The sequence below is a fragment of the Eucalyptus grandis genome, chromosome 4 (assembly GCF_016545825.1).
Source record: "Eucalyptus grandis isolate ANBG69807.140 chromosome 4, ASM1654582v1, whole genome shotgun sequence".
Lineage (NCBI taxonomy): Eukaryota > Viridiplantae > Streptophyta > Magnoliopsida > Myrtales > Myrtaceae > Eucalyptus > Eucalyptus grandis.
Window position 1 is genome coordinate 12,009,316 of NC_052615.1, and position 22,361 is coordinate 12,031,676.

A 22,361-nucleotide genomic window follows, 5' to 3' on the forward strand; every position below is an offset into this window, starting at 1 on the left:
TTCCTATGCCTAATCACTTAGAAATTCAATATCCAAATTCCAGCTCAGCCATCGCCACTCCAATGCTTACCACCGCCCCTATCGACTCCACAATCTCGATAGAAAGACTCGGATTTGTGGGTAATTGAGATTAGGGTTTGTAGGAGATCTGAAGCATTCGGGTTTTCTAAGAAGGCAATTAGGCTTTGAATTCCTCCCAAAGTTGCAAATCTGTACGTTCTAACACAAAAAAGTTTTAAATGATGACATTATAATAGTATAAAATGGTTTCTTATGCTCTATGACATTGATTCTTCGTACTCCAACCTAGCAGAGAAAGAAAAACAGCAGTGGAGCATAACAGAAGACCTGGAAAAAAAGAAATAAAAAGAACTTTCAACTTGACTGAGAAAAAGCAAGCGAGATGAGCACATCGTAACTGATGAACAGGTCAAAATCGGTTGTTAAGGATTTTTTGGAATCGTCAGTTTCTCACATGCAAAAAAGCGGATTTGTCCATCCTCTTTTTCTCTGTTCGTGTCCATCTTACTTTTACAAAGATATATCAGCAGTCACCTCCACTAACCACGCACAGATCCTTTACTCTTGACCCGTTTTTGTTCCTTTCTCCAAGCTCCTGGTGAGTTCTTTAAACTAATAGATGGTGCTCAACCGAGAATAATCAAAACAGACTCAAATTCTGCTAACACAAATTAAAAAACCAAGCCATAAATATCCAAAGAGCAAATTCTCTCCATAGTGAACATAAATCATATTCCCCCCGACTTACTTACACGAATCCATATACCAATGCCATGAAAAGAAAACCCTCCAAGACCATAATAATATTTCATACAATTCCTCATTTGTATCCCACAAAACTAAACTCAGCACCACCAGTGTATTGTATGGGAAAAATTTGACAAAGAATCTTATAACCTAAAAAGTCGTCGTCGTCGTCAAGAAGCTAATTCCAAACTTTAAATTTTGAAACACAGAAGCAACTGATCATGTGAAGAAAGAGCTTATGGAGGAGGGCCAAATCCTGGAAGATGGGGCAAGTGGTGATGATCGGATGGGCGGTTAACATTCAGACCGATTCTATTACTCTCGCCGCCACCGTGACCGCTAATACCAGCGCTCGTGCTTCCACTCCACAAGTTACCATGCTGATGATGTACATGTGAAATAGTAGGGCTATTATTGTTACTGCTACTACTACCGGTATTAGCATTACTGCCCATGCCGAAGCCGTGACTCCAATCGCTCTGAAGAAACTGTGCTTGTTGATGAATCTGCTGGTGGTGGTGAGAGCTGCTTAAGGAAGCCAAACCTCCAAACCCTTGGAAAAAGCCCAAATTGTTGCTGCTGTTGTTGTTACTTGTTGTAGCACCCCCAATGTTGAAGGCCTGGCTCTGGTTGATAGACTGAACTGCCGCCAAAGAGGACAAGAACCCACCTCCCGGATAGAACGAGTAACCCAGAGGCCCCTCCCCGGCCGCCGCGGCCGGCGGTGGGGCCAGGTTCCCAGCTGCAACATCCCTGAGGCTTTGAGGCAGGACCTGCAGGGATGAGTGCGGGGTGAGGCTGTCGCCGGAGGAGGCGGAGGCGGATGTGGAGGAGGAGGAGGAGGAGGACTTGGAGCGCTTGGCCTTCCGGCAGCCGCCGCCGACGGGGACGTTCCTTAGGGTTCCGCCGTGGGTCCAGTAGCGGCGGCAGGTCTTGCAGAAGTAGCGGGGCTGGGAGAGGCTGTAGTTGTTGTAGTAGCAGAACTTGGTGTTCATGGAGTCGCAGCGAGGGCACTTCTGGGGCTGGTGGTGCGGCGGCGGCGGCTGTTGCTGTCCGTCCGGTTGGGCCGGCCTCGATGTCGGCCTCCGATCCAGCGGCGGTGGCTTGCTCTCTTGCTCCATGCTTTTCTCGTGATCGTCTCTCTCTCTCTCTCTCTCTCTCTCTTCGATTTCTTGTTCAGGGTTGGTCTTCTGGGGTCTACCTTTATAGCTGAAGATGAAGATGACGATCAACGTGTCAGCGGATGAAGAATTTCGCACAAAATGTCTTGCTTTTCTTCTTTAACCTTCTTGAGAGAATCTGGGTAATTCAATACACATAATCACTCAAGCAAAAGTTCCAGATCACACCCAACAAAACCATAACCCATAAATTTCCAAAATCTGATCGCTCAATTAAGAAGAGAGAGAGAGGGAAAGGGAGAGAGAGAGTCACCTGGTTTTAAGGAAGAAGGTGTATGACGTGGCCAAAGTTTCTCGCGAGGTATGTGTCTTAAAAATCAGCGAGAAGCGAGTGAATAAAAGAGTGGTTTTCAGGAGAAGAGCTCTCTTTCTCTCTCGACAAAAGAACGAGTGTATGACTGAACAAGCTATAAAAAAAAACCTAAACACCTGAGCAAAGCTAAAGACTGAGTCAAGAACAAGCGTCAAAAAGATAGAATCCAACCGAAAATTCAACCGCTATCTCAAGGCGCACATAGAGAGAGAGAGAGAGAGAGAGAGAGAGAGAGAGAGAGAGAGAGAGAGAGAGGAGAAGGAGGAGGAGGAGGAGGAGGAGAAGGAGGAACAAATAGAGGAGATGCCGTCGATCAGTTGTGACGAGGTACGTGTTGCAGGCGACTTGTATAGAAGATGTGGACTGGGTTAAGGTGCAGGGATTGAGAAATCTCGGTGGACGAGAGGGGCTGAGGCCAAGGCGGCGTCAGGGCGGCGCGTGCGGGTGGTCTTCAACCGAGGCTGCCGGTGGAGGAGGAAGGTGGTGGCTTTGTCAGTACTCCGACCCAAGCGACCCTTCTCTTCCCTCTCTCTCTGTCTGTCTGTCTCTCTCTCTATCTGTCTCTCTCATTCCACTTTCATGTCTCCTTCCTCCAACAGTGAATAGTGATGAATGTCTGCGTGCCTATCTCCTCGCCTCCTCTACAGTCTCTACTGACTCCTGAGTCTTCCATACTCCATTAAATTATTGATTTTTCAGTTCGTCCTGACATCATTCGCTGCCACTTGGGGAGGTCAAGTTTCACTGCTGTTCTCGATAACCCAGGCGCCCCCCCGATCCCTCGAAATGACGGTCGTGTCCTGGAGCTCGTGCTTGGCTTTTGATTGCCCTAGGATACCTACAGAGTTGCCGTGCGGTATGTATTACCGGCTTTCTAAAGTTTCTATCCGAGGTTGGTTTCCTCTTCTAAAAGGTGGCGAGTAGGAGTGCTTTTTGGAATGTTTTTATAAAGAATAACTTATATTAATGGTGATGTGATGAGCATCATTTGTAAGGTTAGATAAGAAAGATGACGGGTCCATTCAAAATTCCTCCACAACGAAAGACACGATCAAATAGTTGAAATGACCCTTAGAGCGCTATATGTACATTGAAATGGGCGACCAATGTCAAATGACCTAATCGCAAAAGTACTTCAATAGTATGAGACATAAGCTCGTCAATGTCATCTTACACACTTGGGACATTTCTCTTGATTTGAATTTACCTTACTAAATTTATCATAAATGATTACACTCGCTTCTATTGAATGTCTTACACACTTGGGACATTTCTCTTGATTTGAATTTGCCTTACTAAATTTATTCTAAATGATTACACTCGTTTCTATAAAATTTATTTTAAATGATTACGCTCGTTTCTATCAGATCCTCATAAATTTATCCTAAATGATTAGGCTTGTTTCTATAAAATTTATTTTAAATGATTACGCTTGCTTCTATTGAATTCTCATATGAAGACTTCACCTGTTAAATTTATCCTAAATGATTAGGCTTGTTTCTATAAAATTTATTTTAAATGATTACGCTTGCTTCTATTGAATTCTCATATGAAGACTTCACCTGTTCTCAAATCATAAAATTCGAAATCTATTGAATTGAATCATCTTTCAATTTCAATTGGTGGCTAACCAATTTCATTTATGTCAACTTAAACCTCTCAAATGATCGAGTCAAAATATGATCAGCTGTATGCTTAATTCACAAGCTCCTCTTTCCTCTGACGATGTGGTTGGGGCATCAGTAACTACATGATAGAAAAACCTAATGCGACAAAAAAAAAGGACGAAAGGTCGTACGAGAGTGCTTTGACCGGTTGACCCCACCTAGAGCAGAATGGCGCTATCGTCTTTTCACGAGGTGCTAGGCTTTGGGGTGAGGAGTTGTTGCAACTCCCCGCAAATTCAACGTCACCGCTCATTCCCGACCAAGAATTCTGATAAATTCCCCATTAGACAGTTTCCTCGGTGTCCTGGTCACCTAAAAGAACGTGGATTAGAGCAAACTGGTATGGAAGACTTCTGCCATAGCGGATAAGAGTCTTGAACTGAAAACGCGAGTCAACGTTCGAACTCGGCACTCGAAGGTAGGGTCGAAACAGCACCGAGCACTGAGGCAAGGGATCCAATCCCTTTCGCCTCCCCGACCCCGGTCGGATCCTGACTACTGGGCTGAGAATACAAATTTATCCCATCCCGTCATTGGATTCTCCTCTTCCGGTGCTCGATTGAGGATCTCCGTTCGAAGTTGGATTTAGACCATCAGGAACATTCGTGGGGATGAGATTGCTCGACAAGCTCAATTGAGCCTCTTCGGGTACAAGCCCATCCCCTTCCAACCCACGAGCAGTATGGGCTCAAATCACCCTCATCCTCATTTCTTGTAATTTCTAACTAAATCAACAATTTGTTTCTACGGTATAAGAAGAAAAAATAAAATTTAACACGTGCTCTTCCTCCCTTCATGTTCATCGTGGTAAGGGCATCTATGCTAAATTTACAGTTACCCAAATCAACTTATAAATGGAAAATTGCAAACTATTTGTCTCATTACATTCAAATTATAGGCTATAGATGGAAAATTGCTAATATTTTGTTATTGCATTTTAAGTAAACCGGTGACAATTGTCGAAGTATCGAATTTCATTTTCTCCAAAACAGATAGTAATGACAAAAGCACACTCTTAAACATAATTTACCAAGTTGGAAAATGGATGATGGGTCGACACTTATTCACTCACCCCAAGAGGTTCATCTTATGTCTCTCCAAAAACAACAGAAGGTCGAATTCATCATCTCATAATACAGGAGGATTAGGGTTACCACTTCCTTAATACTTCTTCTTATCATCGTTATCTCCGACCTTCCTCACTCTGATAACACCCTCGTCCACCTTCGTCCCTCTCTTGAAGTCGTCGTCCTCGTCGTCCGAGGAGGTCCCGACGACCGTGTCCTTGATCTTCTGGGTCGTCTCCTTCGCTTTACCCCACGCCCCCTGCGCCGTCTCCTTCGCCTTCTCCCCTATGTTCTGCACCACCTCCGCCGCCTTCGCGCCCCCTTGCTTCGCCTTCTCCATCACAGTCTCTGCCGCGCCTTCTGTCCTATCCGCCGCTTCCCATGCCGTCTCCTTCACCTTCTCCTTCCCTTCCCTTGCCGTCTCCTTCACCTTCTCCTTCCCTTCCCTTGCCTTCTCTGCGGCCTTCTCTGCAGCGTCCTCTGTCTTCTCCTTGGTCTCGTGCGTGTACTCCTTGGCCTTCTCCTTGGCGCTCTGGGCCTTCTCCTTGGCGCTCCGAGCCGTCTCCCTTGCCTTCTCGGCGGCCATCTCCGCAGCGGACTTGGTCTTCTCCTTGGCGCTGTGCGCGGTCTCCTTGGCGCTCTCAGCCACCGACTCCGCGGTCCCCTTGTTCTTGTCCTTCATGGCTTGCGCCGACTCCTTGGTCTTCTCCTTCATCTGCTCAGCTTTCTCCTTTGCCTCTTTCATGGCTTTATCTGCCTCCTCAGGGAGCGGTTCATCGGTCTCGTTCATAGACTCCTTGGACCGGTACGCCATGTCGGCCCTCGAGTCTCTCGGCGGGTCGCGGTTCTCATCAACCTAATGCCAATACGAAGGAAGAAAACAGGGAAAAAAAACAATGATAAATTCTTATGTAAGTACCAAAAGAGTACCATACAATATCCACTTGATTACCTCATCGGAGTACTTGGAAGCATGAGAACTGAAGGAGATCCTGGAGGGCTTGCGAGAGGACCCGAGAGAGGCTAAGGATGGAGACTGAGGGAACGCTCTCGCGAGGTTGAAGATTGCAGTTCTGGCTATGGACATCGCGGCCATTGCTAGGGTTTCGTTTCTTTTGCTCTCTCTCTCTGTGTTCCGTGCGTTTTTCTGCTCGATATTTACTCTCTTGGCTGACACAGGAGTCATCGTCCATGACCACATGCCAGGTTATATGGAGGAGGTTGACGCAGTGGCTTCGGTGTCTGATCGACACGTTGGCTGTTCTAAGGACAGGTGTAAGAAGGTGTTCTTCTCGGTGCAAGCATTTTCCTTTATAATATGTCTAAACTTTTCTTTATATTTGGAATTATCCAAGAGTAGAAATTAATACCATGAATGTGGAAAGGGGGGAGGGTTACCGATTCCAGCACCGGCTACGGTGGCCGGAAGGGGCGAAGAACAAAGTTGGCCCGGAGTACTCAGCGTTGACTCGACTAGGCAGCTTGAGAGCCCTTCGATTATTTAATTTGTTGAAGTCAAGGTTGTCGATGCTTAACTTGATGGGCTCACGAGCTTAATCCAGCTTTTATTTTAATATGAGCAAAATTTGACAAAAAAGATATTAAAGCAACAACATACCTAACATACCAATAACGTGGGTAAATATTCGATTCAAGCTTTTCAAGATTGTGCTCGAAGGTTAATTCAGTCATAAAGCGACTGCAGTCCGATTAAGTCTGAATGTATGCCAAGTTTCTTTTAGTGAAGAACTTCAATATTGATGTCCAAACCAGTAAACACCTCAATCAAGATACAACAAGGAAACTAAGGCTTCCATCATCGAGTTTTTCTTTGAGGAGCCCGTACTGAAATACGTGTATCATTCCTATCACCGCGCCCGATACTTTATAAACAGAAGAAAATGGAAGAAACAAAATCTCAATTCGGGAAATTGCCTGAAAGCGGAAGAAACAATTTAATGTCGAAAGATGAACTGGTACTTCTTTCCGATACTCTTGCTGGTGAAAATGAGGGACACTACCGATGACATTTCTCGACAAGGTCTCGTTCTAGAACTCCGACGATGACTGCAAATTGCTCGGCAATCTCCTCAATGATGTGTTAAAGAAAGAAGTTGGAGAAAAGTTCACGTGAAAAAATTAAGAGGAAACGAATTCAGGTTACTCTAGAAAAAACCAACGACTTAGTGTACTAATTTGTTTCGCCCTACATGATTCAGTTGTTGAGCAACTAGCACGAATTACCTAGAGGGAGTAAATAGGTGATTTTATAAAATCTTGACAAAATAATGCGGAATAGAATGAGTCAAGATCAAAATCTAAATAAAGATAAGTTATGGAATAGGGTTCATAATTTGTTAAGTAGTAGAATATATTTTAGAGGCAATAACGAGTGTGCAAATGGACTATGGGTACATTTGGTTCAGCTTTCTCAAAAGGCTTTCAGCTTAAAGCCTTTTGAGGAAATATTGGAGTGTTTGGTAAACCTGTCCAAGGGGCTTTTAATTAAATGTTAGCTTTAAAAGAGCTAAAAGCCCAATGCTAATAGGCATCGGTTTTGAGTTTTTAGCATTTGGTCAAATGTTAAAACTACTTTTTTTTTTGTTCCATAACTACTATCATAAATTTTTTAGTTTTTATTTTACCTCTCATTGTTCCAAACTGCCCTTACCTTCACTAGAGTCGGCAAAGAGTTTAATATTTTTTAATAAAAGATAAAAATGAAATCCAAAAGCCTTTTATAAAAAACAGATTTATCAAATACCCTTTACGCCAAATTATTTTTGTAAATAATTTTTTACCAAACACAATTTGCATTTCCCCAAAACCCTTTAGGCTAAAGATATTTGTATTTTTCCAAGGCCCATTCCCAAAGCTAAACCAAACACAGCCTATAACAAAAGACAACAAGAGATTAGGGTATAAAGAAATTGCACACAAGGTTTATAGTGGTTCGACTTAGGTTAAGCCTACGCCTATTCTCCCATGCTGACAGTCTATTGGTTGGATTCCACTATAAAATCAACAATAGATTAAACTTTGAATACAAATATTCGGTGGGAGATCACACAATCATACTAAGTCACTCTTTTTGTATTTCTCCCACTATCACAAAAGTTTAAGCTCTCAAAAGCAAGTATATGATTGAAGTAAGCTTAGACTTTAGAATTTTAGATTCTACGCATCATCTCTTGCAAGCTCCTCAACACCTTGATCTTTTTATATACTTCTACACTTCCAAATTAGCTGTTGGACAATCTCTAGAAGATTATCTTCCATTTTGATCGATGGACAAACTGTATTGAGAATATTTGGTTTCCATTGAGTGACAGAAGGTGAATTTCACATGATTTTGATTACCCATACAATCAAAGTCTTGATTTCCATAAGAAGAGCTTCTCCATTTAGTAAGAACTTATCTTCAGGATTGATTTCTCAATCAATATGATTGAATCAATCTTTTGTATTGGTGTGAAATCCAAACCGGATTACTAGCCATTGTAGAATCTGTAATAAACTCGTTTTGGACCTGTTTCCTTCTAAATAAGTGCTAGGTTCAGAATTTGTTTTGTTCACATGTTGAACTCGTTATGTTCTAAGCATGTCAAAATGAGAACAAGAAATGTTCTTCTCCTTCATTTGAGTGTAGATTAACAACTTGAGAATAAGTTTGAGTGGGTTCAAGTTCGGTCTAAATATTGTATGAGGCACCTTCTATTTCTTGAACATATACTTGAATCAATATTCTTCAAGACAATCAACATAGTCAATATAATTTATTGGATAATTTTGTCAACTTCAAAATCTATTAAGAGTTTTCTCCAACATCTGTTTCCTCTCCATTGCAAATTTCAATACCTAATTTGTTAGGATATAGACATGAATTGTGTTAGAGAAGTCCTCCATTGGAGAGTTGATGTGGTGCAGAGGAGTTAAGATATCCTAATTGGCTCATAATTAATTGGTTTAAGCTTTTAATTAAATGTAGGTCCAACTAGATATATTGACAGGCTCAAACTTGGGCTCCCTCTTAACGTTTTTCCCTGGTTAAGGTGTTGGACTCCTAATGTGTATTATCATTTGGTAAATATTTCAAGTAGGAATTTGGTGACTAACGCGGGTGTCTCTCCAATGTCTATCAATGTTTGATGAATATCTCAAGGATGAATTTGGTGACCAACACGAGTGTCCTACTCTCAATGTGTATCAGTGTTTCATGAATATCTCAAGGAGGAATTTGGTGACTAACGCAATTTCCATCTAAGACCAATGTGGCTGCTTCACTTCCAATGTGTATTAGTGTTTGGTGAATATCTCAAGGACGAAATGGTGACCAACGTGATTTCCAGGCAGGTAGGTGTTGTGACGTAACAACACAGGTCCAACGACAAACTTCATGGTTCGGTTTGGAAAAAGTGACCAAGGATGAAGTTGGGTGTTGAAGATTCAAGTTGAGATAAGTTAATGCATGATGCCCGAATTAAAGTGGAGCAAACTTAACACCGGAGCCCACTCTTGAGAAGGAGATTGTTAGAATACACATGTGAGTTGTCTTTGAGAAGTCTTACATTGAAGAATTGATATGGTGTGAATGAGTTAAAATATCCTAGTTGACCCATAACTCATTATTTTAAGCTTTTGAGTAAATGTGTGTCTAACTGGATATATTGACAGACTCGAACTTGGGTTTCCTCTTAATGATCTTCCTGAGTAAATGTATTGGAATTCTACTATGCATTTCCAACATAATTTGATCCCAATTCCTTGGTTGAGGAACACGACAAAAAAAATTAGGGTTTGAAGAAGACACCCAATTCGTTAATTGGTGGCATATAACACACATAAACAACGTCGTTTGACACTAATATTGCTAGCTTCACTTTGCGAGTGAGCCACATCAGAATTTACGACTACATGGCAATAGCATTGGAGTGAATCAAAAAATTTGACACTAAAGTTTTTTATTATTATTATTATTAGTTAGAGGTGAAAGGGGCACTCAAGTGATGAATCGTTTGGGAAAAAATTTGACACACAAAAAAAAGGGCTTTTAAGCATTTTCTCGGCACGCGAGGAAAGAGCACTTTTTTTTTTTTCCCAAAAGGGTTGTAACACTGTTCAAAGTTATGACATATTGAATGTCCTTTTTTCCATTAAAAAAAGTGTGGAGTTGGAGAGGTGACCAAGTAGTGGCAACCCATTGCCTATAACCTACCATGTTCAACGGCTCCAGCAAAGACTATGTACCCTCTCCTATCGTTTGGAGTTGGTCATCATTACTCCTTTTTTTTTTTTTAATATCAAGAAAAATCCCATGTTATCACATCCATGAAAAATTTATTCCAAACTAATTTTTTAATTACAAAACATTCAATGGTCATTTTTTTAATTTTTTATAATTTTTTTCCATTTGCAAAACTATTTTGCAACTATGACAAATTTATTCAAAACTAATTTTTTAACCATAAAAAAATCTCAAACTAGTTCGTTTGTCATTTTTTTTTTTTTTTTTATAATTTTTTTTACCACAAAACTCCATTTGATAAATTTACTTTCCATTAGTTTTTATTAAATTGAACTAATACCACAAAAATCAGCCTTGGGGTCGGGCGAAACGATACACTTATAATAAACTGGTCGCCGCGAGGTCGCGCGAGTAAAATCCTAAACTAGTAAACTCGTAAACTATCATGTGTAATTTCCCAAACACATTTAACTAAAAATTTTACAAAACACTTTTTAACAAAGTGGTTCAAACGCACCCTATGTACCCTCTCCTATCGTTTGGAAAATTTAACAAAAACTAACATGAAAAATTTATTCCAAACTAATTTTTAATTACAAAACATTCCAAGAGGTAAATTTATCACATGATAAATTTACTTTCCATTAGTTTTTATTAAATTGAACTAATACCACAAAAATCATAAGATACACTTATTGAGATTTTTGTCAACTATCATGTGGTAAAAAAATTATTTCGAGTATATTTATCAGAGGTGTACTAATTGGATTTTTTGTGCCATTAATCCCTCTTTTTTGTGTTTTTTTTTTTAGTTCAAAGCCATTTCTTCTTCTCTAATTTAATTATCTTGTTTTTTTTGTGGCTATTTTTAGTGTGTTGGTCGATCATTATCTAGTTTGATTGATCCATTTTTGTCACTATTACACTAACGAAAAGTAAATATTACTTGGAAATAAAATGTTTTATTGCCATGAGTATTTTTACCACCCACGAAATAATTTACAATTATTAAGCCTTGTAATGAATATGTTTAGTGGTTCATTTTTTAACCTACTGGTTTAGCTTGCCATTTGCTCCCAATAAAAGATTTTTAATCTTCCCGTTTTTTTCACAAAAAATAAATGATTTAAAAAATAATTTTTTAAAAATGATTACTTGTATCGCTCACAAAAATAAATTAATGAAAAATGATTTTAACGATCAAAAAATTATTTAGATATAAATTGTTGTAAATAATAAAAACATATTTTATCGATTAATTATTTCAAGCTATAGAAGTAATTATTTTTTGAATAATATCTTTCAAATCATTCATTCTTTACTAAACAAATAGAGCCAATGGTTTATAAAAGCCTACTCTAGTTGATTGATCTAGTAGTTAGCTTAGGAAAAATTGTCCAAAAATCCTAAACCTATTGTATAACGGTAATTCAATCATAATTTTTCAATTTTGTCAATTCAGTCTTAAACCTTTTGACAGCTTATCAATTCAGTTATAAATCTTTCAATGGTGCCAATTTAGTCATATATTTTTAACTATTTGTCAAACTAGTCATATACCTTTTAACGAATTGATAATTTAGTCTTTTTTGGCTACTTTCGGTTGGCTATTGGTAATGTGGCATTCTAGTCAATACTAATTATCTTATGTAATACGGATGACTTTGATGTGGATAATTTTTAAAATTTTTTAAAATTTTAAACTTTTCTTTCTTTTCTACTAATCTTTTAACAAATAAAAAATCAAAAATCAAAACACAAGGTTAGGGAAATCACTAGCCACCAGCTGAGAGGTGGTGACCTCTATTGGCCACTAAGCAAGGGTTGGCGACCCCATTGGCCATTAGGCGAGACTCGACAACCCTTGCTGGCCCCAAGGTGTGGGCATTGCAAGCCCTCGTGAGCCACAATGAGGGTGTCATGACCCTCAATGCGGGGGCTTAGGCAAGAGTCGCGGCATCCTCACCTTGCCAAATCTAATGAGGGCGTCACGGTCCTTGCTTGTCCTCACCGTGGTCAGAGAGGGCTACAGCACCCTCACTTGCCACCAACAAGGGCTTCGCAGCATTCACTCAAAGCCTAATGATAATGGTTGGTAGCGAGGGCTTCTATGCTTTGTTTTCAATAAAAAAAGATGAAAAGAAAAAAAAAGTAATAAAAATTTTGAAAAAAATTAAAAATTAAAAATTGTTCATATCAATGTTGACCCTACCTTGTAGGACAACCAATATTGATTAAACCATCTCGTTGGCGATATTTGGCCAAAATTAGTAGAAAGGACTAAGGCTCCGTTCTTTTTGGGGAAAATGAGACGTTTTTCAGAAATAATTTTTTAGAAAATAATTTTTCAAGGATATAACCATATTGTTTGGTTTTCCGTAAGAAAAAACATTTTCCTTTATGGACTCCTTTTCAATAATTTTTTATTATTTTAATTTTTAAATTTCTTTCTTTTTCTTCTTCTTCTTCCTTAGCCTTGGCCACCAACCAGCAATAAGCGAGCTCCAACCTCTCCATAGACCAGCAAGCTGGGCAAGGCTTGAGCTTAGCCTGAGGTCACTAGAGGTTGGCAAGGCTTTGACAACCTCTAGCAAGGCTCGAGTCTCGTCGGCCAGTGGCGAGGCTCTCGCCTAAGGTTGGTCGTTGGTCGTTGCCGTGGTTAGCAACCAACCAAGCCAAGGAAGAAGAAATAAAAAAGAAAATGAAAAAGTAAAAAAAATTAAAAACCCGATTTTTATAAGAATAAAAATAAAAGAAAATTGTATTTGAGAAATAAAGTGAGGTAAAAGAAGAAATGGAAAATGTTTTCTCTTATTTTAAAAGTGGAAAACGTTTTCTCTTATTTTAGAAGACTTTTTTTCCATTCTTGACAAATTTATTTTCCATAAAACGAACATAAAAAAATCTAAGAAGTTATTTTGTGTGAAACAAATAAAGTTTAAATTAACTATTCTTTCGAAATTTTATGGCTAGTTTAGCAAATCATTAAAATGTTTAGGATCAAATTTTTACAATTGAAATGTTGATGATTAAATTGACAAGTTGTTAGAAGGTTTATGATTGAATTAACAAAATCAAAAGATGGAGGATTCTATTGGTCATAAATTTAATGCTTTTCGGACAATTTTCCTGCTGGCTCATCGCACACGTCAGCAGAAGCACGCCAGCGTGGCGTCCACGTCACCGGCACCCATTTTCCTCCTCATCTCCTTCCTCCCCTTTCGAACCAGAGGGAAAATAGGATAAGCCTTCGCCCTCCTCTCTTCTCTTCAATCCCTCACTTCCCCCTTCACTCTCCAATGGCGACGACGTCGACCCTCGCCGCGACCCATCTCTCCTCCCTCTCCGCCCGCCACCGCCACGACCACCGCAGCCCCCGCCTCTTCCTCTTCTTGAAACCCTCGAAGCCCTCCTCGGGTCCCCCCAGACTCTCTCTCCTCAGCTCCTCCTCCGCCTCCAGACGCGCCGCCGCCGTAAGGGCCGGCGACATCGACACCTCCTTCTTCGACGCCGTCAACCCCGACGCCGACGTCGCCTTCGACCCGCCCGCCCCGCCCGAGGGCTTCGTCCCGCCGCCGTCCTTCGACGACGGGCCCCTCGAGGGCGAGGACGAGATCGCCGCCGCGTACGAGGAGCTCTACGGGCCCGCGTACAGCGGGGTCAGCGTGCTGGGCAACGACGTGTCCGTGATGGACTCCAAGGTGAAGAAGACGACCGGGTTCGGGAAGGTGAAGAGGGAGAAGGTGAAGGACGGGTTCGAGGAGCGGGTGATCCAGGTGCGGAGGGTCACCAAGGTGGTGAAGGGAGGGAAGCAGCTGCACTTCCGGGCGATCGTGGTCGTCGGCGACAAGAAGGGCCAGGTCGGCGTCGGGGTGGGGAAGGCGAAGGAGGTCATCGGCGCCGTTCAGAAGTCCGCCGTCAACGCGCGGCGCAACATCATTACCGTGCCCATGACCAAGTACCTCACTTTTCCTCACAGGTAAATGGGGGACTGTTCTTTTGCCCTTTCCTCTCTTTTTGTTTTGAATTATGCTGGTTTTTTTGTGTGTTCTGTGGTAATGTAGCTTAGATGAGTATTGGATGATGTGTTTGTGGTGGCTGTGGGATGAATGTGGGTGATTGAATGAGTGTTGAGCTTGAGTTTGTGTTGTGGTAGAAATTTTGCTGTTCCAATGAATGTTGGGAATTTTGGATAATCGAAAGAGAAAAAGGCGGGGTGAGATGATGTAGTTAGCAGGATGTTTAGGGTGAATTCTGGAAGATCATCTGTTAAAATGCTCTTGCTCGATCAAAATTGGACTTTTTGAAACTCCGCCTTAGATGTGTGAGTACAGGCTAAGACGGGCCGTCTTCTGCATCTGGCCGTTGCAACTGCTAATAAAGACTAGTGTATAGAACTCAAAGATTCTAGTTCTGTGTAAGGAAATCTATTCTGATGTTGATTCTTGACGTGCTCTAAAGTTGTTTTTCCCTTGAAAGCAGCTGGAGGCATCTTCCAACACGGCGCTGGTTTTGTGAGAATGTGTTATTCTAAATCTGTTCTTTTCTAGTTTGTTGATTCTCTGATAAATGTGAAGAAGTAGTGGTCCCTATGCTTTGGAGGTTACAGTTAGCCATCACGTAATAGTTAGCGTCAGTGATGTGGTTTGGATGCTTGTGCATTTCTATCCATTTTATGGTGCTTACGAAGACGTGACCATCAAGTATAATTGTTTATCAAGAATGTCCACGTGGACATATTCCTCTTTTCAAAGCTACCTGTTCTCTTCCCTGAAGTTAGATGCTTTTGTCATCTAACTTCTCTAGGTGGTTATCAAGTAGATATGACTTACTTTATGCTTGAGTTTGATATTGATTATGGGATCTTTCTGCTGCGGTATGTGCCATGACAAATGCTTTTGAAGGTAGATACTTTCAATGATGACAAGATATTGTGTATAGAGTGTTGGTATAAACAGCTAGTCTCAATTGATGGCTTGTTGTTTGGAGGCTTCATTGGTTAAGCTGGGAATTGTATTATGTAGCTTCAGAAAATCAGTGAATGGCTTAGGCAGTGGATTCCAAAACCATGTCTTTTGTCAGAATAAAACTTTATATGGGCAAATAGAGTTTGTGGTGTTTTCGTTTTTACAGTTGAATTTACAGTTGAATTTACATTAGGCAGATTATAGTCTCTCTCAGATTGGCTGTAGATAATTCATATTCAAGTGCTAATGGTATTAGTCTCTAATGGACCAAACAATTGTATCTCTGCTTTGTCTACCTTCATATATTGAAGCTTTGATTCTCGAAAGCTGGTGGGCGATAGTTTGGAATTTTAGTTTTAGGGGGAAAACATTGGGATGAGGTTTTCCAGGCAAGTGGTGTGAAGCTAACTGTTCAGCTTGATCAATGGTAGCCAGATCTCGAAACACACCCCTTCACCCCAAGAATTTTGCGTCCTTAAATTTTGGAATATCTGCCGACTTTCCTGCTAGAAGAATGTCAAGTTCCATCTTTGAATTATTAAGAAAATGCTGTCTGCCAGGCTTTCCTATCGGAAGTATGTTCAGTATTTACTAAGTAAAGGAGTCAAGGTGTGATACTGGTAAAATATTTGCTTTCAACTAATGCCTTTGATGGTAGTTCTTTTGTTATTATCAGTAGTTGAATTTCACCAGCTAGTGCACTTTCGGGTGCATATGTGGTGTGGGTAAACCTAAACATGATTGTTTCTATAACAAGTTATGATTTATGCCAGGTCGGAGGGAGATTATGGGGCGGCAAAAGTGATGTTAAGACCTGCTTCTCCTGGTACTGGGGTTATTGCTGGAGGAGCTGTGAGGATAGTTCTAGAAATGGCCGGTGTTGAGAATGCTTTGGGGAAGCAGCTTGGGAGCAAGAATGCCCTCAACAATGCGAGAGCGACTGTTGTTGCGGTGCAGATGATGAGGCAGTTCCGTGACGTTGCCCTCGATCGAGGAATTCCCATGGAAGAATTGTGGAAGTGATGGAGCTGGCGTGATGAATTTGTATGTAGCATGGATTCTTCTCCATAAGGCCTTCTCACTAGTCTTTTTTTATTTGGATTTTGTAAGAGATGATACTTTGTTCCTATTGGGGGGGTTGCAATTCATTGTCATCTCTCTCATGGTCAGCCCTCTTTTAGTTAATAGCAACTTGGTTATGAATCAAAGTGTCCCAGAGGGTTTGCCGCCGCGAGAAGGAAAGCAAAAGGGAGTGTCGCCTTTATCCTATTCCATCCCTACTAAACATAAGTTATCTTAGGAAAAGTGAAAAATTGGTCTGGAAAGTGGAAGGAAAGACAGGTACCCAGTTGACGTGACATAAGAATAGCCAAGAATGGTTTGAGCATCTCCTTTTCTGTAAGAAGAGCATCTAGAGAGAGAGAGAGAGAGTGCTCTATATAATTGGTTAGGCTTCATGACCAAGTTGAGCTAGACGTGATCATACGAAGGAAATGAATTGCCTGTTTCAGCTGCCATGCTGCGCCTGTTTTTGCTTTCTCAAGCCTAAAAAGAGCAAGCCCAACAAAGAGAAAGAGGCCAGTGCGAAGTAATGCAGCCGAAGAGGGACACCCCCACATCCAACCATGGATGAATCTCTCTCTCTCATGGGAATGGCAATAAATGGATTATGAGCTCCAGAGAAATTGGCACTGTTCTTCTTTTTCTCCTTCTCTGAAGTTCTGTACTTTTTCTATTTTCTGAAGCGAATGGTGCAATTATGAAAAGCTAATTTACACCCGGCTTTGCTAAAAGAGCAAATGGAGCTTTTGGGTTTGGTCGCTTTCTCTCTCTCTCCCTCTCGATTCCACAGTCAGGAATCAGAAAAATGGGCTGATGGGTTGTGCCTGCTTAAGAAGCTGAATGACCTCTCGTTGCTTCAATGCTCCTATGTCTCAAATTATAATTCTATCAAGCCCGCAGCAAAGAAGTCTCAGGCAGAAAAGTAGTTTGTTGTTTAATCACACGTTTCAAAATCACCCTTTAATCTAAACTCTTGTATTTGATCTAAGGTAAAATCTATTTTTCCCGCGAAAGATTTTTTTTGTTTGATCTTTTAGTAAATTTTGTGGGGGTGAGGGTACCCACGGCCTATTTCCCTAAAAATTCCCTAATTCATTTTCGATTTTTTTTTTGTCTAAACAACCCTTTAACTTTAGGTTCACTTCAAACTTGTCCCCGAACATTTTGTTTTATCTGGAAAAAAATCTTTCAACTAATCCCAAATCTGTCCCGAGCTTTGTTTGTCTAACAAAAATCATTAACTTTAACTTCAGTGTCGAATTTGCTTTCGTTAACCCTCTGTCAAAAAATTGTCCTAATTGCCCTAATTTTCCATATTAAAAAATGGCTTCATTTTGCAAACAATTTTCTACATCACTTTGGTGATGTGGATTTATTACGACATGGAAATGTCAAGTCAAACAACTAATAGCATTTTTGGGTGAAGGGTTAATGAGGGCAGATTTGAGACTAGATTGAAAGTTGTTAATATCATTTTAGACAAAAAAAAAAAAGTTTGGGGCAAATTTGAGATTTGACCGAAAATTGTGACTTTTTTTAGACAAAAAAAAGTTTGGACAAAATTAGTATTTTTCCTAAAGTTGGGAGTTTTTTTTTTAGGAATTTAGGACAGATACCCACAAAGTAAAGTGAGGTGGGAATGGGGCTGGAAAGTTTACTCCGCATGGGAGCAGGGCAGGGCTCGGTACGTGCCAGGCACCATTGTCATCTCTAGTCGATCTCTAAACATCAATGTCCTTTGTCCATATACACCCTATCATCTCATCGTATATTACTTAACACATTGAAGCCACCTCGTGCATATGCCTAATAACATGCATAGATGCATCCCTTGCTCCGGGTACACTACAGAGACAACCTTTCTAAGAAGTTTAATAACAATAATTGTTCCAAATCAAAGCCCGATCCAATCACATGGATTGAACTGTTAGAGGTGGAAGATGGCCTTGGAACAACAACGACAACAACATGAGATTTGCCAATTATAGCACGGTTTTCAGCCAAGTCCCAAACGGTTGAGGAAACCTCAAGAAAAACAAGGAGCAAGAAACGGTGGAACCCCCCAAAAATCACGTTGGATCACAGGATTAGGAAACCAACTCATTGTAACCCTCCGAAATCGAATTCTAAACCAGGCATCGCTCTCCCTTATCATCCTCTCACCAATTCCCCCTTCAATACCCATCTCTTCCCTCCTCCATCAGGAAGGGTTAGAGACCCCAAAAGAAGATCCAGCGCTTTCCCTGTTGCAAAAAGCCTTTTTAGCTGCCGAAATGGGACTCAAGTTTTGGGCCGTGTTCCTGCTCCTGTCCTTGGCCATGGTGGCCGAGTCGTCGCCCTACTCCTTCGGCTTCGTCGGGGCCGGCGACCTAAGCATGTCGGTGGGTGACTCCATCGGTGCATTCAATGAGATGATGCTGGACTCCGAGATCAACAGGCGACAGCTCGCGGGGCGCGGCAGGCACATCAGCTACAACGCCCTCAAGAAGAACAACGTCCCGTGCAGCCGGCGTGGCCAGTCCTACTACAACTGCAAGAAGATGAAGAAGGCTAACCCATACAAACGCGGCTGCAGTTCCATCACGCGTTGTAAGAGGGTTACGGGCTAAAAAGCCGAACCGAACCAAGAGGGGGATTAAGTTCACATGAAAGAGAGAAATGTGAAGGGTTTAATTGTTTGCTTTGCTTAATGACATTGATTTCCTCCGTAAGATTTGTTTAACACTGATGAACTGATGAATCTTTATTCATTTTTGTGATTTGTATGAAACCGGGTATGTGCTCGAAATATGGTTGGTTTATCGTCGCTTTTGCATCGTTCACATCGAGTTGATATTTGCATCATCCTAGAGCGATTTGGCTAGGAAATGCTGCTGTCACTTTACCACAAACTGATAATGTAAAACATAACATTCCCATTTGCTTGCCGTGTTGAATTCTTCAACATCAGTTTTGAGATCAGAAATTTATGGAGCTGACAGATTTGACCGAGAGAGAAGACATCACCAAGAAAGAACGACAAATACAACGTGCGATGAATGCGAAAGAACGCCTCCACCTATGCTTCTGTTTTGAGAGAGACATTCTCTTCTTTGATCTCTTAACGAAGTTGTCTCAATTTGGTTATTTCTGTCATTTGACAGTTGAGATATGAAAATGGGGATTGATAGCTACTCTCCACTAGCTAAATATAGTTGGACAACCGTAGCGTAAAAAGTGAACATTTTATACAATTGCATCCTCCTAACGAGGGAATTGTTTGTCGTTTGTAAGTTCAATAGGCATTGGCGGTTCAATCTTACATAAATAATGCACGTAAAGTGCCTCGGAGCTCATATCTATAAAAGGCTATTAATTGTCGATGAAAAAGCTAATAAGATGATGCAAGTACAATTAAAATCACTATATATGATGATGTGTGATTTTTTTTCCTTGTTTTAGGAGGGTAAAGGCACATGTGGTCCTTGAATATTTGCAAAACATTCAATTGAGTCTCTGAATCTTTTCTTGCAATTGGGTCCTTGACATACACATTTTCCTTTTATCGTTTAAGTTGGTTGTCCTATTAATTATGCAAACCGGAATGCCAACGTAAAATGCCACGTCAACACCACTTCGGCAGTGACTAGACTGATTAAGGAAATGGCCGCATCGTCAAGGCGTCGCAAGGCCGCCCAAGAACCATAGTCGAGACAGATCCCGTGAGGGGTCATGTTGTTTATCTATTAATTCTTTGTAATTGGCATAACGACGACCCTGAACCAAAAGGTACATAGTACAGAGATTCAATTGTTAAAAAATAATATAAACTTTGAGAGACCTGATTCGATAATTCACAATAATATTTCAAGGGCCTCAAATAATAATCTCTATTTCTCTAGAAAAACAAATTAGTTCCTATACTTCGAGTTGGATTCCCATCTTTAGTCAGTGGGAATCAAAGACGAGTGCCATCCTTCTGATAGGCGCCGTAGCTTTCAGGGTTATGTGTCTTTATGATGCAATTCAATAAGTACATCTTTCGATTTCCACTTGCTAAGAGCTTTTTCAATCAAGCATAGGTTCAACACCCATTGCCATCACCTAAGGTACCATTGGTTTATTTATTTATTTATTTATTTATTTATTATAAATTATTTGGATTCACTGAATGCCCGAGCACTCGTTATATAAACAAATAGAAAAATTTTCGTTATCAAAAGATTTAACTTTATTGGTGATGTGTGCAATGACGCCTTCATTATTAAAGTTCTAACAAAATGACACAAATAAATTTTAGCTTAATGTATAATGTCTTTCCTTAATTTTTAATTCGATATAGTCCATAAGCTTTAGCCTAATATGCATTATCGTTCTTGAACTTTTAATTTGTTTAATTTGGTTCTTGGACTTTTGGTCTCCAAACTATGTGAAGATATTCAATATTATGTTTCCATTAGTTCAAATTAAGAGAGAGAGAGAGAGAGAGGTTCTAGATTCCATATAAATTCATCTATTCGTTAGAACATGTTCCTCATTTACACATTATGGAACTTGGAACCCATCCCGTTACAAGTCCTAGGGTTTACTCGCGTTCCATTTGTATTTTTGATTGAACAATTGTGATGAATTACTGCCTTTAATGACTGCCACTTGCTATTACAATTTACTGACCATTATAGATATTTACATACATAAACAAAATATGAAATATTAACAAAGTAAAGTTTTAGTCATAAATTGGAAACTTAAATTAGTGGTTTGAGATTATACACTCATTATCAAATGCTATGGAATATCATAGAATTGGGTGAAGACAAAATCCAAGAAAAACACAAAAACTTATTTCAGGTTTCCAATTCCATCATAAGTTTCCTAATTTTTGAAACTCGAAATTTACCTTGCATACCTTGAAACCACCGGACAGGTTTTCATCGATCCGATTCTCAAGTCCTAGGTTTTATCCTAGAACCATGCTCATCCCTAATTCAAGTTATGGAATTTGCTAGTTTGGCTTCCAATCCTATGTATTTCAATGGCAAAAAAGTAAAATAAAAAAAATGACGTTGCACATTGATTGTTCACATAAGATATTTAAGTCAAATAAGGATATAATTCACTTGAACTACACACACATTAACATAGTGCAGGTTATTTCTATGAACGTATTGGTTTATTTGTCTTTTGTGTGAGATTACGTCATCTTAAGTATTATGAATAGAAGAGCAAAATAATTACAAGACCTTGTAGGGATTCAACTATTCGAGCCTTTATTCAAGCCTTCGTACCATAGTTGTTAATATGATAGAACTTTCTATCCATACACGACCCATCTTCTCATTTACTTATTAATGATCTTGTGAACGAATGACTTGTGCCCCTTAGCATCGGGCATTGCATGCTCCACTCGGCTAGTGCACCGTCCATGGCTAAGGAAATTACATGCCCGCACGGACCTTAAGCTGGGGCCACAGGTCCAGCAGACCGTGACCTCGAGGCACTCCTTAACCAGACCATCCATTTCTATCATAGTAATTTCTGGGGGGAGGATCAAGACCCGTTGGATCAGGAGGGAAAGACACAACGAAAAAAAGAAAGATGGCAGGGACACAGAACACAGTCCACAAAAGTTGTCAAACCTCATTGATGACCCACCAACCATCCGTTGCTTCAGAGTCCACAAAGTCATACATTTCCACAGAGAAAACCAACGAGACAAGCAAAAACAAAAGACCACAAAGAGGAATGAGTGACATCCCACCACCATGTTCTCTCTTTCTCTCTCTCTCTCTCTCTCTCTCTCTCGTTCTTTTCCTTTGTTCTCATCATCACAAGCCCCACCTTCACTTTCCCATGTCTCCATTCAATATTTTCAGATGGGGTCTCCCTCTTTATGGAGTCAAAAAGGCAAGGTGTCCCAAGAGAAAATGGAGCTAAAAGATTCAAAGACGGATGAACCCCACTTTTGCATGATTGCTTTTGCAACCAAATTCAAAGGCTAGACACATCAAAGGGTCTCCCTAACTCAGGAAAAAAACTGAAAATGAGTCACTTGCCTTTCCCTTTCCACCACTCCATTGCATGTGGGTCATTCAATAGGCAAAAGCTTCCT

General features: G+C 40.5%; 4 protein-coding genes across 6 annotated transcripts; 2 read left to right on the plus strand and 2 right to left on the minus strand.

Annotated features, from left to right (window-relative positions):
• Positions 1-692: 692 nt before the first annotated feature.
• Positions 693-3,032, minus strand: LOC104440999 (dof zinc finger protein DOF4.4). 2 transcript variants are annotated; one of them, XM_018871846.2, is made up of 2 exons: positions 2,203-3,032; positions 693-2,067 (listed from the first exon to the last, which is right to left on the minus strand). In XM_018871846.2, the coding sequence occupies exon 2, from the start codon at positions 1,887-1,889 to the stop codon at positions 1,005-1,007; it is 885 nt and encodes a 294-aa protein (XP_018727391.2). In that variant the 5' UTR covers positions 1,890-2,067; positions 2,203-3,032; the 3' UTR covers positions 693-1,004. The 2 variants fall into 2 exon arrangements, with proteins under 2 accessions (XP_018727391.2, XP_010052293.2); XM_010053991.3 differs by having other exon boundaries at positions 693-1,977; positions 2,203-3,030.
• A 1,859-nt stretch (positions 3,033-4,891) lies between these two features.
• LOC104441000 (uncharacterized protein ECU03_1610) lies at positions 4,892-6,165 on the minus strand. Of its 2 annotated transcripts, XM_039310606.1 has the most exons (3): positions 5,949-6,163; positions 5,427-5,852; positions 4,892-5,393 (listed from the first exon to the last, which is right to left on the minus strand). In XM_039310606.1, the coding sequence occupies exons 1-3, from the start codon at positions 6,090-6,092 to the stop codon at positions 5,091-5,093; spliced, it is 873 nt and encodes a 290-aa protein (XP_039166540.1). In that variant the 5' UTR covers positions 6,093-6,163; the 3' UTR covers positions 4,892-5,090. The 2 variants fall into 2 exon arrangements, with proteins under 2 accessions (XP_039166540.1, XP_010052294.2); XM_010053992.3 differs by having other exon boundaries at positions 4,892-5,852; positions 5,949-6,165.
• Positions 6,166-13,477: 7,312 nt separating this feature from the next.
• Positions 13,478-16,416, plus strand: LOC104441002 (30S ribosomal protein S5, chloroplastic). The gene is made up of 2 exons (XM_010053993.3): positions 13,478-14,220; positions 15,982-16,416. The coding sequence occupies exons 1-2, from the start codon at positions 13,541-13,543 to the stop codon at positions 16,229-16,231; spliced, it is 930 nt and encodes a 309-aa protein (XP_010052295.2). The 5' UTR covers positions 13,478-13,540; the 3' UTR covers positions 16,232-16,416.
• A 1,874-nt stretch (positions 16,417-18,290) lies between these two features.
• LOC104441003 (protein RALF-like 19) lies at positions 18,291-18,983 on the plus strand. The gene has a single exon (XM_010053994.3). The coding sequence runs from the start codon at positions 18,544-18,546 to the stop codon at positions 18,877-18,879; it is 336 nt and encodes a 111-aa protein (XP_010052296.1). The 5' UTR covers positions 18,291-18,543; the 3' UTR covers positions 18,880-18,983.
• Positions 18,984-22,361: the final 3,378 nt, after the last annotated feature.